The 17,947-nt window shown below is 36.4% G+C and overlaps 1 protein-coding gene across 4 annotated transcripts in view; it reads right to left on the bottom strand.

Moving 5' to 3' along the window:
- The window catches only part of mcf2a (MCF.2 cell line derived transforming sequence a), a 170,873-nt gene that overhangs the window by 96,100 nt on the left and 56,826 nt on the right, over positions 1–17,947 (bottom strand). For 3 of the 4 annotated variants that reach the window (XM_039766155.1, XM_039766157.1, XM_039766158.1), the window contains exons 2-4: positions 13,002–13,073; positions 4,097–4,211; positions 404–494 (exon numbers count right to left, since the gene is read on the bottom strand). In XM_039766155.1, coding sequence (XP_039622089.1) covers positions 404–494; positions 4,097–4,211; positions 13,002–13,073 — 278 coding nt within the window. The remainder of the gene's footprint in view (positions 1–403; positions 495–4,096; positions 4,212–13,001; positions 13,074–17,947) is intronic. The other variant, XM_039766156.1, reaches the window with a different exon arrangement.

The following is a 17,947-nucleotide window of genomic DNA, read 5'->3' as shown; positions in this document are numbered from 1 at the left end:
ATGGCTTGAATTGAGACAAGAGTTTTATAGCCAGGTATGAGGACTGTTTGCATCTCTCAGACTGACACCGATAACATGTCTACAGACCCATATTGTTTTGAAAAACTCATCACAGACTTCAAAGGACTTTGTTGGACAGTTATCTTATCCAAAGATCTTGACCATACATTGTTCTTCTCTCTCTTGTTAAATTAATCTTAGCCTGAATGAACCTATTAATTTTTTACATTTAAGATTTTTCATTTTTTTCATATAATTCAGATCATTATTTCCTAATAATAAATATAATGCATTATAAAAAAAGTATGCATTTGTAACTGTTTCTTACAAATTAATCTAAGGGTGACTGCATTATTCAAAAACAAAAAACAAACAATTCAAAAGAAAAACTAACAAAACTTACCGCTATACGTGATAGGGTGGCTTTAATAGATGCCCAAGTGTCCATTCTCCGGTCAACAATAAGAATGAATTTGATGCCAGGTTCTTGTTTTCTAAATAAGAAGTTTACAATGAAGATATATTTTAAAAATAGATCATTTATTGCAAAACCATACTAGCAATACTGTAATTAGGCATGAAAACAAAAAATATTTTCTTAAAACCATACTGGCAATACTATAATTAGGCCTGAAAGCAAAAAAGATTTTTTCTTTCTTTCAATGGTGCATTTAGATGTAGTAGTTTCTTGTGTTCCTAAGTATTATAGGGAAAGCTGAATTATGTAGAGCAATTAAGGCACTCACTGTTTAATCATATTGTTTGTCATTTTTCTAATAGCAGAGAAAACCCAGTTAACCAGAAAAGGCAGAAATTAGGAAAAGTACATTTACATAATAGAATTTAACAATTAATACCTTTAAAGAGATATGCTTCAGGGAATTTTGTTATTTTCACATTACAGCATATTGATAATATTTTACAGAATATCAATTGAACTTCTATTCATTTTACAAACATTTTTTCCTTAACTCATATATATTAGATACAATATTGTTATACATGTTATCTCCACAGCTCTATACAGTTTGAATCACAGAACAGTCACTTTCGGTGTCAAGTTTGCAAGTTGTCCTTGTGTCTGCATTAAGCTGGCTTTGCTCTCACAGATGTATATGTTAGGGTTAGGTTAACTGGCAACTCTAAACTGGACAAGTTTGAGAAGTGTAGTTTGAATGTGATAATGTTCACACTTACAGAGTTAGTTTTTGCCTGTATAGGCTCTTGGTCCCCATGTCTAGTCACAGTAATAAGCAGATTCAGGATGGAATGGTGGATGTATATCAGAAGGTACAGAATTGTGAAACAGAGGGCAGCACTTGCATGTGTGTTTGATTTCTGGCTTTGCCCTGATTAATATGAAATTAAACTGGCTGTGAACATTCAGAGCAAAGTCAGCATCTAATTTTGACAACAAGCCACACATCCTGGAAATGTACATACAAGATGGAATTATTTTCAACAAAGGAGGAATAGGAAGTGTATTGGTAGAATTTAATTCATTATTATGCTTTAAATATGATTAAATGAACCCATCTACTGAAGTGTAAAAATAGGTTTTTTACTACTTCTAGTATTGTGAGCTTGTTGCTCGTCTCAACAGACTTTGTGCAACAAACTGAGACCAGGTGAAACACCTTAGACCATCTTTTGAACATGGCAGCAATTGTGTTGTACTTGCTAAAAGCAATCTCACTTTTTAGGCAGCTAATGAAGTTCAACTAATATTCAATGTGTTACTGTGGGTTCATCAGGGGTGTGTTCTTGCTCCTACTCTGTTCAATGCTTGCATGGACTGGGTGTTGGGCAAGGTCGTGGGGTCCAGCTTTGGAGCATCTGTTGGCGAAGAACGATTCACTTATCTTGATTTTGCCGATGATGCTGTGATCTTTGTGGAGTCAATGGAGGCTCTGATCGGGGCTCTCAAGAGACTCAGCGAGGAGTCTGAGTGTCTGGGCTTGTGAATGTACTGGATAAAAACCAAGATCCAGGTCTTTAATGACCTCAGTAGTGTCAACCTTGTCGAGAGGTTTTCTTACCTCAGCAGTGACATTCATTTCTCTGGTGACTCTTCCTATGAAGTCAGTAGATGGAATGGGAGAGCATGGGGGAGTCATGAGGTCATTGGAAAGGGGTGTGTGGCACTCCCGATATCTATGCAAAAGGACAATGGTCCAAGTCTTTAGAGTCCTGGTACTTCCTGTCTTGCTATATGGTTGCAAGACATGGACATTACCCAATGACCTGAGATGAAGACTGGACTCCTTTGGTACTGTGCAGTTGCTCATGGAGTCCCGAATGAGGCACATTACCTGCATTGCCAGGGAGTGCCAGTTACGGGACTATGGCCACGTAGCTCGATTTCCTGAGGGGGATCTGGCTCACAAGATCTTTATTGTTGAGGACCTGAGTAACTGGACCAGGCGAAGGGTGGGACTGGGTCACGTGTCTGCCTGGGTGGCTGCCAACCAGGATTGACATTTCGTGTGGTGGGTGCGGCAATGAGCTGTACCAGTGCACGCTCCCCAGCCTGACCTGACTTTTGCTGGTAGAGTACATAAATGGGATAAATGATTAACTTCTTAGGCTGGATGGAAAGTATCTCACTCATTCCAAAACCTTTCAAATGCAACTTACTGTAACTTCAAAATCATAAAGCTAGTAACTCAAATTTTCTTATAATTTCTTTTATATTGGATAAAATTTCCAAACTTACAGGATGCTATAGAAATGGCAGAGAGCAATAAGGTAAGGGAATGGTGAGGGACATTAGAAAAATGTACATACATATTTGCACAAGCACTAAACTTTCTTGATGTCATATTTTGAATTACTTAAAGTATGAATGGTGAATAATGAAAGCTCCTATTTTATGTATCAAGGCCACCATTATGCCATGGGTTACAGGGCACATGCATCACATGCCTACTACACATGCAGCCTCATAGTGACTAGAAACACCTAATGGTAGTTTCCATGTAAACAAAAATAAAATGGCAGTTCTGACAAAAAATCAAAGGCTCAAAATTTTGATGTACTGATATCAACAGAAGAATATACAAATAATATAAAATAAAAATAATAAAAACAACCAAACACGTTTCAGAAATAAATAATTGCCATATTTCTTACATAAAAATGCTGTAACATTTTACTTGCTCAATTTGACTGCTTTCTGGATTTATTCACAAACACACCATGCAGGGAGATTCATGGGATTTTTTTATTTGCCTTTGTTCACAAATTCACTAAATGAAGGAATTTACCAGTGTATTCCTTCTCTAGCCTACATGTATTAATGGGATTTACATCTCTCTCAAACATTTATATTAGAAAATTAACTGATCTATGGCTCTTCCAAAAAATTTATCTTGCAGTCAAGAAATAACATTTGCAACAGAAACAATATGCTGACTTAAGCCATACAGTATGCTCCCTATTGTGACACAGAAACAGAATAGGAAGCTGATTGAGGAAGAGTGTCTAATTATCAGCCATATACATGTTGTTGTGAATTAGAAGCTGTGCAAAGATCATAAGCACAATGAGCAGCAAGAAGTCATCTGAATTGAAATAAATGAAAACATAAAACAAACTGATTTATGAAATAGCAGAAAAGACTTACACATAATGTCAATTTTAAGCAGTTTTTAAAAATACATCATTAACTCAGTTGCTAAAGTCTATTGTTTCTTTTACTTTATTTCCAATGTATACTGGACAAAAAGCCAGCACTACTGTAATATGTGACTTAATAAACCATGAAATAGATTTACAAAAAAATTTAAGAAGTCTTTAAAATATGTCAGTAATTAAGTTGTAACAGTTTATTTTTTATTCTATGTCAGTATTCTTATAATGTGAAATGTAGTTATTCAGATCAATACTTTTGATTATCTTTACATTAGTGCTACTTTTAAATAATATGCATTTAATTAAGATTGCTTTTCTGTAAAAGGTTTTTTCCAGAAGACATTGGCACACATGAATTTTTTTCTTCTAATATAACCCTTTCATACTGTATCTGCCCTGCTTTGTAAAAAAAATACTGAAGCTTCTCATTTAGCATTGAATTGCAACACAGCAAGTAACGCACCGTGGAATCATTGTTAAATAGGTCAATACTTTGGTCAAGGCATCTTCAGGGACTTCATGAAAACTAGAACATTCTGGAAGAGTGATGACAAATGAAGACTCCTCTCCTCTGCCACCTAATATAGACAGAGAAAGAAACACAAAACATTACCTTTTGCCATTGTGATTCATTTGTAAAGAGTTAACTTAATTTTCAACCCTCAACCATCCATCCTTTCATTATTGGTATCTACTGCATTCAATTCAGGGTTATGGGGAATCAGTGTCTATCCCAGACAGTGTCAAGTACAAGGCTGGAACTAAGTCTAGATGACATTCTAAGTTATTGTAGGTCACATTCTCTCACATTAGGCCAATTTAGATTTTCTGATCAACCAAGCACGCTTGACAGAATCTGAGAGGAAAACCAGAGTACCCAAAGACAAAATACATGTGGACACAGGAGACAGCAAGCAATTTTCAAACAGACAGGTTGAGGCAAGAGTTTTCACATTATTATTATTACTTGAAATTATTAATAGAAAGTATTTGCATTCTAGTTTTCAAAACATATACAAACAGGTTCCTCTTGTCAAAAAGTCAATACTAACCATTTTCTAGTTACAGATGATCTTTGTGGAGGATCAGAGTACAAGAGGCTTTTTATCCAATGTTTCAGCAATTATCTCAAACTCAAGCAGTATTTGATGATGCACAGGTGACAGAGGAGATGACTGCAGTTAGTTTTTTATTTGGTGTAATTTTTAATTCTATTACATATGTTTCTTTAGTAACCTTAACAAAGCCTCATTTGAGTCTTAATTATGGTTACAAGACATCAGTAAATAGGTTATTCATCTCCGTGTAATACAGATATTGATATGCTGGTGAGGCTACTTTTTAATATGAAGGATTCACAGGTGTTATTCTGATGTATGCAATATTTTAGTTGGTCACATTGTATACCTGAATAGCCACTTTACTGATACTTTCTAAGTGTCATTAACACCAAAAGAAGCCTCTGTTAATGTCTTGTTAAATAAAAGTGATGAGTAATAAATGTATTTTTCAAGTGCATAAACTAAAAATGTTATCAACTGAGTTATTAATCAAATGGAATCATATGAATATAGCAATCTAAAGCAGCATGCATGTTTTAATGTATGATGATCTTTATGAGTTCACTTCAGCTTTCATGTTATTCTTATCTGACAAGATAAAATAATAAAAGGGCCATATTCATTGAAAATGTCAGATTTGCACATTGAAATGCATTACATTTTACATCTGAAATCTGCTAAGTGTTCTTAATGACTAAACATTCTCAGTCACTGGAAAGATTAACTCTTCAGACTGCTCTGAAGGTAGTATTACTGGCAGTATTAATACCTTAATGTGGTTTTCTACAGAGAACCTTTTTGTTAAACCCAAAAGATAATTGGTACAGGGATTAAGAACAACCTTCATACCATTGGAGAACTGCCAAACTTTGATGTGTGTCACCATGAACTACAAGTTTATGACCATTCACAGGGTTTATAAAAAGGAAGTATTCTCTGGGCATCACCAAATCTGATTTATTAAAAATCTAAACTATGATTGGTATTCAAAATTTTATTTTCAAGGCAGTTCCACATATAAATATAATCCTTTGGGTATAATTTGATACCCAGATCTGGTATAAATGTATGAAACACCTTCCCTTTGAGTAATGGCCATACTTTAAATGGAAGGAGATTCTTTAGTAATTTAAAAGTATAAACAAGGATGCTTTGAGTTGTGAAATCTGTGTGTGTCAGGTTGAGTACACTGTGATACTTCTGGGAAGTGCACAATGTGTATTGTGCATAAAAAAATTACTAAATGTGTATGTGTATCAGATGACTAATTAAAGAGGATCCAAAAGTGAAGGACATTTCCAGTGTATAGACAGGACATTGATATTGTTTTAAGTAGTTTGAACGTGAGTTGCTACATAACTCAAGAAAAGGTGTGACATGTTTAAAGAATTAATAAGGAGGGGTCATACAATGGTACAGTAAATAGTAATTTTGCCTTGAAATAAGAAAGCCGTGATTCATGTTTGGATGTTTGCTTTGTAGAGTTTGTATATATGTTCCATGTCTGCATAGGTTTTCTTTGGAAGGTATATGGTTCAAACAGTGCCAGAGCTTGTGCATGTTTTGAATATAGCAAGGAAAACTGATTAATAGAATAGTATGTTAGTTTTATGTAACTACATAGATAATTGAAGGTTTTGTTTTATTTTCAATAGAACATTTTGAGTTTTAACGTATTTAAGTAGAAACGCTTGTATTATGGTAATTTAGTAACTGAAAATTGTAGCTTAAGGGAAGAGATGTTTAATTATTGCTTTTTGTTTAGGAGTGACAGATTTGAAAGTTACTGCAGTTCAAAAGAGTGGTATTGATGTTTGCAAGATGCTTTGTGTTTGGTACATACTCTATTAGGGAATAGGAAATATGATGACTGTAATTCAGCCTGTTGTGACTAAGCCTACAAGGCTGGCAAACAGTGGAATGACAGAGACTAAGGGCAAAGTTTCAGGTATATTTTTATGGGCAGGACTGTTACTTTTAAAGTACAGATAAGCCAGTGCTAGTAAAACAAAGTGTGAGGTAATTTGTTAGCTAAGAGAAATAAGCAAAGTTTATTAGATGGTATTAACAGTTTTAACAGTAAAAGGAGAACTGAGGAATAAAGTTTGTAATTTCATTAGCATAGAAATATTGTTCAGACTAATAGCAGTTGGTGACAATATAGAGAACATAGTTCATAATATGGCTTTTGGGGCCAAAGTAGTTAGTAGTATACCACAACAGAGATGAAGTGCTTTATGCAGAAAGTGACTACGAGTGCAGTTTTTGAAATGGAAACCCCAGAGGCAAACTATGGATTCTATCTGGTGGCAAAAAGCTTTTATTAAAAAAGTATGCAGCTCAAATGCAATCAAGCAGTGGGCCCACTGTCTTGAATCAATGACAATCCAAAGGGAAGACTGACACCTACTAATCAGCACTGATACTGCTTACTTTTAATGGAACAGTGGTGACAGCCTAGTACAAACCATAGCCGTATACAAAACAACTGGACAACTTTGTGGATACCAGCTTGGAGATGTGAGCATGATTGTATGAGGACTCTGTCTCTGGCTAGACCATTCTTATAGGGAAATATAACTGGATTTTTCAAATTTTCAAACAACGCTATATTTAACAGAGTGTAACTGCAGCCCACAATACATGACATCAGTTACACATATTCTGTCTTGTTCCTAATGAACCTCATTCTTTTCTTCTCTAGAGCATATCTCCACCTCCCCAGGGTCTCCTCGACCTGCTCCCTACTCTTGTTACACATCACAATGTCATCGGCAAACATCACAGTCCACAGGGAATTCTGTCTAGTCTGTCAACCTGTCCATCACCATTGCAAATAAGAAAGGGTTCAGAGCTCATCCCTGATGTAATCCCACCTCTACCTTGAATGCATCCATCACTCATACCGTGGACCTCACTATTGTCACACTTCTCTCGTACATATCCTGTACCACACTTACATACTTTTCTACCACTCCCGACTTCCCTAAACAATGCCACAACTTTACTTAAGTCCACAAAGACACAAAGCAACTTTTTGTGTCCTCCTCTGTACTCCACCCTCAGAGCAAACATTGCATCTATAGTGCTTTTTCCTGGCATTAAAAAACATACTGCTGCTCACTAATCTTCACCTCTTTTCTTAACTTAACTTCCACTACTCTTTCCCATTACTTCATGATGTGGTTCATCAGCTTTATCCCTCTATAGTTACTACAGCTCTGCACATCCCCCTTATTCTTAAAAATTGGTACCAGTACAATTCTTTTCCACTCCTTAGGCATCCTCTCACTTTCCATGATTGCATTAAAAAATCTTGTTAAAAAAACTCCACTGCTGTCTCTCCTAAACACCTCCATGCTTCCACAAGTATGTCATCTGGACCAACAGTCTTCCCATTCTTCATCCTCTTCATAGCTGTCCTTACCTACTCCTTGGTAATCCGTTGCACTTCCTGATTTTCTATCTCCACATCATCAAATATTCTCTCTCTCTCTGATTCTCTTCATTTATCAGCCTGTCAAAATACCTTTTCCATCTGCTCAACATACTTTCTTTTATCCTTAATCAAAGTAACCTGCTGCACATCACCACCTCTCTTCACCTTATGCTTTATCTCTTTGTACTCCTGTCTGCTTTCTGCATCTCTCTGACTATCCCACTTCTTCTTCACCAGCCTCTTCTGTTGTATACTCTGCTGTACACATTATGATGTTATATTATGATGTTATATTATATTATGCTATTCCACCACAAAGTTTCTTTGTCCTCCTTCCTTTGTCCAGATGTGACACCAAGCAACCTTCCAACTGTCTCCCTTATCACTCCTGCTGTAGCTGCCCAGCTATCTGGTAACTCTTCACTGCCACCCATTGCCTGTCACCTTCTCCCAGAACTCCACCTTACAGTCTTCCTTTTTCGACTTCCACCAGTTGATCATTGGCTCTGCTCCCACTGTCCACGTCTTATATCCAACGTCATCTTACAGACACCACCATATGCTGTGTAACCATTCTTTCCCCTGCAACCACTTTGCAGTCTCCAATCTCTTTTCAGACTGATCCTCCTGAATAGGATATAATCTACCTGTGTGCATCTTCCTCCACTCTAATACATCAGCCTGTGTCCCCCCCTTCCTAAAATACATATTCACCACAGCCACATTCATCCTTTTGGCAAAATGCACTATCAAATGTCCTTCTTCATTCCTTTCCTTGTCACCATACATACCCATCACCGCCTTATCCCCTCTGTTCCCTTCACCAACATGTCCATTGAAATTCGCTCCAATCACCACTCTCTCTCCCTTGGGTACACTGTCCACCACTTCATCCAACTCACTCCAGAAATCAAAGGCAGATATCTGGCCTTGTTGGAGCACGTCTCTTGCATGTGCGTTATGCAGCCCTTTCTGGGGTAAGAATTAAGCAGCCAGCTCTTAACCCCTGCTAAGGATTTGAAGCTGAGGTTGCCAACCTGAGGCATATTGCTTTGTTTGATTTGTGTATCAATCAACAATCAACATTTATTTATATAGCACATTTTCATACAAAAAAATGTAGCTCAAAGTGCTTTACAAGACTAAAACTGTACTAAAGATATGAGTGATGAGTGAATGTCACATAAGTAAATAAAGCTGGATATGCTGTAAAACTAAATCAAAACTAATAATTTAGGCATTTCCTATATTAACTTGTTCACAAATGTGAAAAGAACTTTTCAGTATCTTTCATGCACACTTTTACACAGGAAGGTACATTGTTGGAGGTAAGAGTGAAAATTAGAGAAACATAAAATATCTTCCAGGAACTTTTCAGAGATGTTGCACTTTAGAGAAGCAACAATTACAGACTTTGAAATACTGCTGTGATTAGGGGACATCAAAAATTCAATTCAAGAAGGGTATGAATGGCTCTTTAAACAGTTTCTAGCCATCTGGTTGGGTAATCATACAACAGAATATCAAAAGCATTTTGTGTCCTGCCATTCATTAGGTGAAAAAGTATCAATGATGTCATTCAAAGATGCATACATTTCTATTCTGACCTGAATTAAAAGGTATACAAAACTGATGTGTACCCAATACATATTATAAAGAAACTTCAGGAAACTGCACCAAGCCTCTTACATTATGACAACAAACTCAATGAGGGGATGCAGGAAAGTAGTTGCACTCAATACCAGTAACTTCAGGAGCTAATAGATTAGATTCAGTGACTTCATTTCAAACATTTCAGCTGATGATGTGCTGAATGCAAAATAATTTTGTACATCTATTAGCAGCCCTTGGTCTCTCAGAAACACTTCTGACTCCTGATCAGAGTGAGAACAAGGATTTGAGTTATTAGAGATACAAGCATTTAAATAAACCAGTCAAAAGTGTACATATACCACTGTAAGACATATGCAAATCTTTGGTTAGTAAAAAAAATTTCATTCCTTACTTTTGCAGCTGATACGGTACCTTTGCCAGATTTAAGTAAGTATCATACAAACAAAGCAACTTAATAGAGTTGAGTGCAAGAACACATTTTAGGGTTTAAAAAAGACTGTTGTTCCTCATGGTTCTGTGGAATCTAGATAGTACAAAGAATATAATTGTTTAGATCAGTATCTCCCAATATGGCCTGAGGGTGGTACTGTCGTGTCTGCCTATACTGGTCATACTATGCTTTATGTTACAAAGCCAGGGGGCCGCCTCTGCCCAGCTGTTGGTTGGCGATGCTGAGTGGAACAAAGCAGAAGGCTTTGATCAGGATGATTCAGAGACTGGCTAAGACTACGTTTTTTTAAGCAGTTATTTTTCTATCTGCTAAGTGTGTTATGTTTGATTGTCTGCTTTACATTGTGAAGTTTACAAAGTGATTAAAGACTGAAAGTTCCCAAAGTCAAGGTGGACTTCTCAAATGGCCTTTAAGGTGGTAGTGCAAGTTAGTAAAGTGTTCTTACTACATTTGATTGGACTCTTTACATTTAACAACTTACTGTGTACACATTTTTTCTAATTATTTTCATAAAATCAGATATGTTTGTTTTTTTTACTTAATTTTTTGGTACCAACATCTTATTAAAAGTGGAAAAAGAGACTTGATTTTATCTAAATTTCAGCTTTTACATGAACAAAAGCTAAAATATCAACAGGCATCTGCATGGTTGACTCTTCTTGGAGTTCAAGACTGCAACGGTAACCTAAGCCACCAGGAGGAGCCATAATCCTCAGAGCTCCGACCCTGGAAATGGTAAAAGGCTTTGACCCAGAAAAAAGAGACATAACGGGGTATTATTTACAGAAGTATGTTGTGGATAAGTGCATTTGGAATTGAAAGGTAAACACAGTACTGTCTTGCCCGGCATGCGAGGCAAAAGGTTATTTTTCCTTTTTTAACATTATATTTATTCCTTATATTTATTCCACCCTTGTGGGTTTACTCTGTAACAAAACTTTGATTTTTTATACTTCTCTTGGTCTCTTTGATTCTGTTCTTTAGACAGCTCATAATTTTCCCCCTACAGATGACAGTATGTATTGTGATGCATGGCAAATTAAGCAACAGGATTGCAGATGCATATATGAGGCTGCACTGCTCCACTGATAAAACAGAAAGCAAAGAAATGGTCTTTGACACGTGGCTATGAATTGACAAGAAATTACTCAAGCCTATGATGATATATGGGGCCACACCAGGATGCAGTGTCATTGCTGAAAAAGTAGGGCTTCCTCTGACCAGAGAATTGTATATGGAGTATTACTAGAAGTGATCCTGGAAGTATGTTTAACTTGGAGTGCACAGAAGCATTGAACATTTAGTCAGGATGTGAATTCTAAACTTATAACAGGGGTTCAACTGGTTGGGTGAAATTCAGAATAGAGAGAGAGAGATGGAAGGTGAAAGAAAAGAAAATCTTTGTTCAGATACTTATAGATGAGTAATTGTAGAAACCTCACAACCAAACAGGCAGCGCTTCAAGACCTGAGTTTGGACACAAAATAAAAAACAAGAGTTTTTTTTTCCTTTTGGATTATTTTTTATTTTGTAATTGCTTTTGTCCACCACACTTTCTTGTGTCTTATATTTTGACAATAAAGACAACCTTTTTCAGCTTTGGCCTCCTTGCTGTTCATTCCAAATTCAAGGATAGCTCAACAACACAATAGTGCTCCTATCATCCACACTATATACATTTAAAATTACATTTTTATGGAATCTTTCATATAAAGCATAAAGTACATTATAAGCATGAAAATACAAAAAGTAAAAGCTTTGTGATAGTAAAATGTTAAGAAACAAGTATTTAATAATTAAAGAAGATACCCTTATAAAGAATATAATTTAAAATCATACAAAGCCTAGGATCAAAAGAAATCAATACAAATGATGGATTGACTGGATAACTAAAAAAATTAATTTTACTTTTCAGTATAATGCATCAGAACTGGCTAGTACTCTTGTCTCACAGATCTGTTGATATGTGTGTTCACCAAACAGAACCATGTACTCCATGTACTCTGACCTCTTCAAACATACCAAAGACAAGTATGCTACGTTAATTGAGAAGTCTATGTTGGCGAGGTGTCAATGAATGCAGGGTATATAATGGACAGATGGTTTCTGTTTTCTAACTAAATGCTCATTCAAAATCTGTGATGGAAAAACCAACTTCATATAATGGATTGATGGGCCCAGGAATTCAATTGCAGACAGATCGACATTTTGGCATACTGCTCCAATTCCTTTACTGTAGACTATGCAGTATATGACATAGAAGTATTCATTTAAAATATAATCTGGAGAATCAATGAGAAGCTACAGGAAGAAATGTTTCCTCTTTTCTAAGTTTCTTATGGTTTAATGATAGAGGTGTTAAAGCTATAAAGCCAATTTACCTCCACCACTAGATGGTTTTGAGTTATTTTATATTATGAATTCAGCACTCTTTCTTCTGCAAAAGTAGATTTTTTTAATGTCAAACACTCTGATACACACGTAATCCACTATTAAATAAAGTACAAAACTATTTGACATATGTGCCACAAAACCATTTGCCATGGAGACATAATAAAGAAGATAAACACAACTGCAACAGGAACTAAAATCTCATATTCCCTGAAAGGATGAACAACATGTTGACTTTAAGGAGAAAAAAATGCAATTTTAAGACATAATATGTCTGAGTGGTTGCATGCACTGTCAGTAAGACATATTTGCACAAGTTTTTCACAGCTTTGTAAATCAATCACATTGCTGTAAAGCATAAATAGAGATTTAGCAGTGACAAGTAAATGATAATACACAAAAATATTCTCACCTGAAAGGTATGCAATCTGACTATCCATGTAATCCCTGATTTCTTTTATATACAAGGGCAAGGCAGCATCTGCTGGTAGAACAGAACATATTAATGAAGTTACGAATTAAGTCATTCAAGGTCTTCAATAATAATTAAATGAATAAATGCACATCATTGGTATATGAGGGTTAGATCTTTGGTATGTGGTTAAACAAATATACTGAACATCACAGAAAATATATATAAATATTAGGAATGTCCATTTTACTTTGAAATAAAATACATTATTTTACAAAGCACTTTCCTTATCATCTCTATCACAAGAAATATTCTTAACTAACCAGTAAATTATCTATCAGGAAATGACAGACCAAAAGAAAATACAGCACAATAAAAGGTAAATCTTTTGGGTATTTAATTTGAATAACTAATTGTTAAGGATTTATTTTATCACAACATTTGTGGAAACAGTAGGATAGCCAAATAAAATATTGAGATGAACTTTTGTATTTGTTATGTGGAAATTGGTGGGTTTGTGGCTTCTACATCACACAAGAGCCACCCTTGCCGGTTGAGCCCACATTACAGTGATGTCTGATTGTCACATCATGATGAGTGAAGCTCCATTATTCTTTGACCATTTTGAAAATGATGCTCTTTCTCCATTTCATTTTTTATTCCTACCTGGCTCATTGCTCTCATTATCTGAGCTTTGGACTTATTAGACTATGGGCCAGGACCCCTGTCTACAATATTTTTTCCCAATAATCATCATGTACAATGAGGTATTCCTTTAATATCACTATTACTGCTTTGAAGCTTTCTAGTTATAATCTTTATTAAAATATAAATGAGGATGTTTCAATCCAAGAGGAAATCATTCATTCTCCATAGACTGGGGCATGATAAATACTGACAAAAACAAGAATCAGAGAGTGCACTAAAATATGCTTGAAGAATTTTAGTATGGTGAGCAGAATGACTTTGTTATGTTAAGTATTACTCATGCTGTAATCTAGTGATTTGTGGATTTTTATTTCAAGTCTCTATAGACTCAGGTCAGGTACCACATTTAGAAAACGGATTAAAAAGCTTCCAACTGACATATATGAATCAGTTTTAAAGAGGATGGTGAAAACTGCAGTGATGTAGAATATGGAGGGCCAATGTGAGGCATAACCATCTGTAGCAGTCTCAGTTTGTTATAGACCCTTACAAAATTGCTGTTCAACAAATTATTGCAGTAATCCAGTTAATTGCTGTCAAATCGCAATGACTTGTATTTAAAAAGGCAACTGAAGAAACCCTTAGCAATTAAAATGTAATATTTTATCTTTTTAAATATGGTGACAATGATGCATTCTTTTTTATAATATAGGTAGAAAGTCTTAAAACTTAGGAGTTATATCAGATAGATGTGCAGAATAAGCACACAGAGTAGCATAGTGGCACAGTGGTGAGCACTGCAACTGCATAACTCCAAATGCCGTGAGTTAAAATCCTGACAGTCATCATTTATATGGATTTTACATGTTCTCTCCATATATGTGTGGGTTTTTCTAGGTTTTCTTTCCAAGTTCTAAAAATGTGAGTGTTAGGTTAATTAGTTACTCTAAATTTAACTGGTAGCAAGATTATAAACACACTGACATAAGCACTCAAATCATACAGTTCTTTCTGCATATTACTCTATTATCTGCCAACATTTTATTTTTTGAAATGAAGAAAGTCCATTTTACTTCCAAGTATCTGTGATTTATCCTATTTGAGTTCAGAAGCCTTTTTAACATGCTGGAAATCATACAACTATAGTGACTCTATCAGTGATGTATTTCTGTCCCCTGCATGCTGCTCCCAGAACCTGCAATGATTGTCAATAACAGTGATGAATAAACACAGGCTCATATAATGAGCAGTGTGCTGCATCTGCATTGCAGAGTTGTTTTGCTGAAGCAGCAACCTGAGACTGATGAGGGCATCCAAGCAATACTTCTCTCAATGTTATTGTGCACATGCCAGTACTATGAGACGATGGATACACAACTGTGTGTGGGATTAAGAAGCAAAGAAGGCATGGCAGGCAGCATACAGTAGTTGACTATGGATTTCTAAAATACTCTGCGATAAAATATTTGAGAAATTGTAGGTACTGGAATAAATGATTCTGCCTGAAATCAGATACAAACTTGATGTGTAAGAGAAAACAGATTTCTGTTCCATGTTATAAACTGCACTTGAGTTCTTGAACAAGTTTAAAGAAGACTGTTGTACACACATTTCCATTAAGAGCAGTTTAAACAAGTAAACACAAAATGTAAGGTTTACAAACAACTCACGACAACACATAAAACAGACTATGATAAGGATTCTGAAAACACTAAAGAATGTTTTCGATTCACCCATTCTATTTTTATACTTGCTTATCCAGTTCAGAGCTTCTGGTATGTCAGTGTCCTTATATAAAGGACTGGTGGAGACCCAGCAAACAAGCCGGAGTTGGGAGGGAGTGTGACAGAGCTTGCTGGGAGGAAAGGAGGAAAATCATTGTGCTTATTCATTGTATTTTTGGTAGATGTGGTGCTTTGGAGGCACTATAGTGAAGGAAAGTATTAAAAATCTTCTTAGTGCTATTAAACCTGAGTTCTGGAGTATCTGTTTCACGGGGCAACAGCACCCTCATGTGTCCACAGCCTTAAATCTTTGCATACTCTGAATGAGATGCACAATAGTCAATGTTGTATTTATTAATGCCAATCTTTTGAAAATTTATTGTTTTTTATTTCTTTCAAAAGCGGATAGTAAAGTCACTAAATTTCTGTTTCTGTATTAGTTTTGGTGTGTGATTGGTTAAATGTACATTTAAACTAGCCCTGAATTAGTGAGTTTAAGTGTGCCTATGTGTGAGGGGTACCCTGTAATGGATGGGTATCGTATTAATACTTGGTTTCATTCCTGTGCTTAATGATACCAGTAGGTTTCAGCTTCCACGACCCTATATTAGATCGGGCAGCTGTAGAAGGAAGGCAGATGTTTAACAGTATTGATTCAAAATGTTGCTCACACATTAACTAGTTTAAATATCTTTCACATTTTTGTCAGAATACACTGGTATACCAAATAGGATAAATGAAGGTGAAAAAATGTCTGGAAAAGCAGAGACACTTAAAATTCTTAAATTCAGCAGATTTCTTTCAAACTAAAAGAGACACACAGACTTGTAAACACTTGTAGAAATTGAGCAGAAGTGTACTTAAAATAGATATCAACAGCAAATAAATATCCCAAGCACAGTGTTGAAAAGGATATCCTGCATTCTGCTCATGCCAGGTACAACATTTACAAAACAGACTAAAAAGCCTCCAACTGACATCAAAACTTATTTTATTTAATATAGTATATTAATGATGTGGCAGCCTTTCTAGCAGCTCCGTGTACGACTTTATCTTTCTATCTTTTTCTCTGATTCTGCACCTCGAGCTCAGGGTCGCTGAACTAGAGGAGGAGTTGGCTGACCTGCATTGTAATAGAGAATTGGCAGACTTGGTCCACGTGTCCTTTAGAGACATAATGTGCACCCCCAAGGTGGCGCGGGAGGAGATTCCAGACCAGACAGGTAGGAATAGGTGGGTCACGGTCACAAGGTGTAAGGTAAAGGATGCACACTGTACGGAATTAGAAGTGTCAAACCATTATCATGTCCTTGCGGAGCTGGATGGTGACTCTGATAATTCTGAGGTGGTAGGCAGGGATGAGGAGCTCCAACGGGCCACCTCAAAACCAGTTCCCAAAAAGAGAGAGGTAGTGATAGTTGGGGACTCAATCATTAAGGGGATTGAAGCGCCGGTGTGCTCCAGAGAGAGAGAGTCTCGCACGGTGTGTTGCCTTCCGGGAGCACAGGTGGGAGACCTCCCTGGAAGGGTGGATAGGCTCTTGGCCAGAGCGGGGGTGGATCCAGTTGTCATTGTCCATGTTGGAACAAATGACATACATAAGGGTAGTCTGTCAGTTCTGCGATCCAAATTCAAAGAGTTAGGTGCCAAGCTGAGGAGCAGAACTGACAAGGTAGTCTTCTCCGAAGTTCTGCCTGTGCCACGCGCCAGTCCAGGTAAGATTGAGGAGATTAGAAGGCTTAAGCATGGCTCAAATCTTGGTGCAGGGTAGAAGGGTATAGGTTTATGGGGCATTGGGACTCCTTTTGGAACAGATGGGACCTGTTCCGCCGTGACGGGTTACATCTGAACTGGAGGGCACCAATGTATTGGGGAGGCATATGTGTAGGCTAGTCGAGGATTGTTTAAACTAGGGAATGGGGGCGAGGAGTTTAGGACAGGCCAGATTTAGATCTATACATGGAAGAACAAACAATGGTGTAGAAATAAAATGCATAGTAATGTAAATTCTAAGCAAACATTTAAATGTAGAAGGAGTAACACATTAAAAATAGCTTGCCTTAATGCTAGAAGTATCAAAAATAAGGTAAGTGAGTTGGAGTTGTATGTAGCAGAGCATAATTATGATATTATAGCAATAACGGAAACCTGGCTAAATAACAAAGATGGGGATGAGTGTAACATAGAGGGATACACATTTTTAGGAAGGATAGACAGAACAGAAAAGGAGGTGGGGTTGCTGTTTATGCCAAACAGGGTTTAAATGTAAGACCTCTTCAGTTGGATGATGAGCCCCATCTTAGTGAGGACATGTGGCTTCGCCTGGAAAATATTAGGGAAACAGGTCTTATTTTAGGAGTGTGTTATAGACCACCCAATTCAGACAGTAATTTCAACACACATCTTTTAGTAATATCAAAAAGGCAAGTTTACAGGGGGATATTATAGTCATGGGGACTTTAATTATCCAAATATTAACTGGGATAACCTTGCAGATGGAGGAGCACAAGAGCAGGAGTTTTTAGAAGTAATCAGTGACTGTTTCTTAACACAGCATGTTAAAAAGCACCAACA

The sequence above is a fragment of the Polypterus senegalus genome, chromosome 10 (genome assembly GCF_016835505.1).
Source record: "Polypterus senegalus isolate Bchr_013 chromosome 10, ASM1683550v1, whole genome shotgun sequence".
Lineage (NCBI taxonomy): Eukaryota > Metazoa > Chordata > Cladistia > Polypteriformes > Polypteridae > Polypterus > Polypterus senegalus.
Note: the sequence above shows the minus strand (reverse complement) of the source record. Positions and strands in the feature narration are given on the sequence as shown.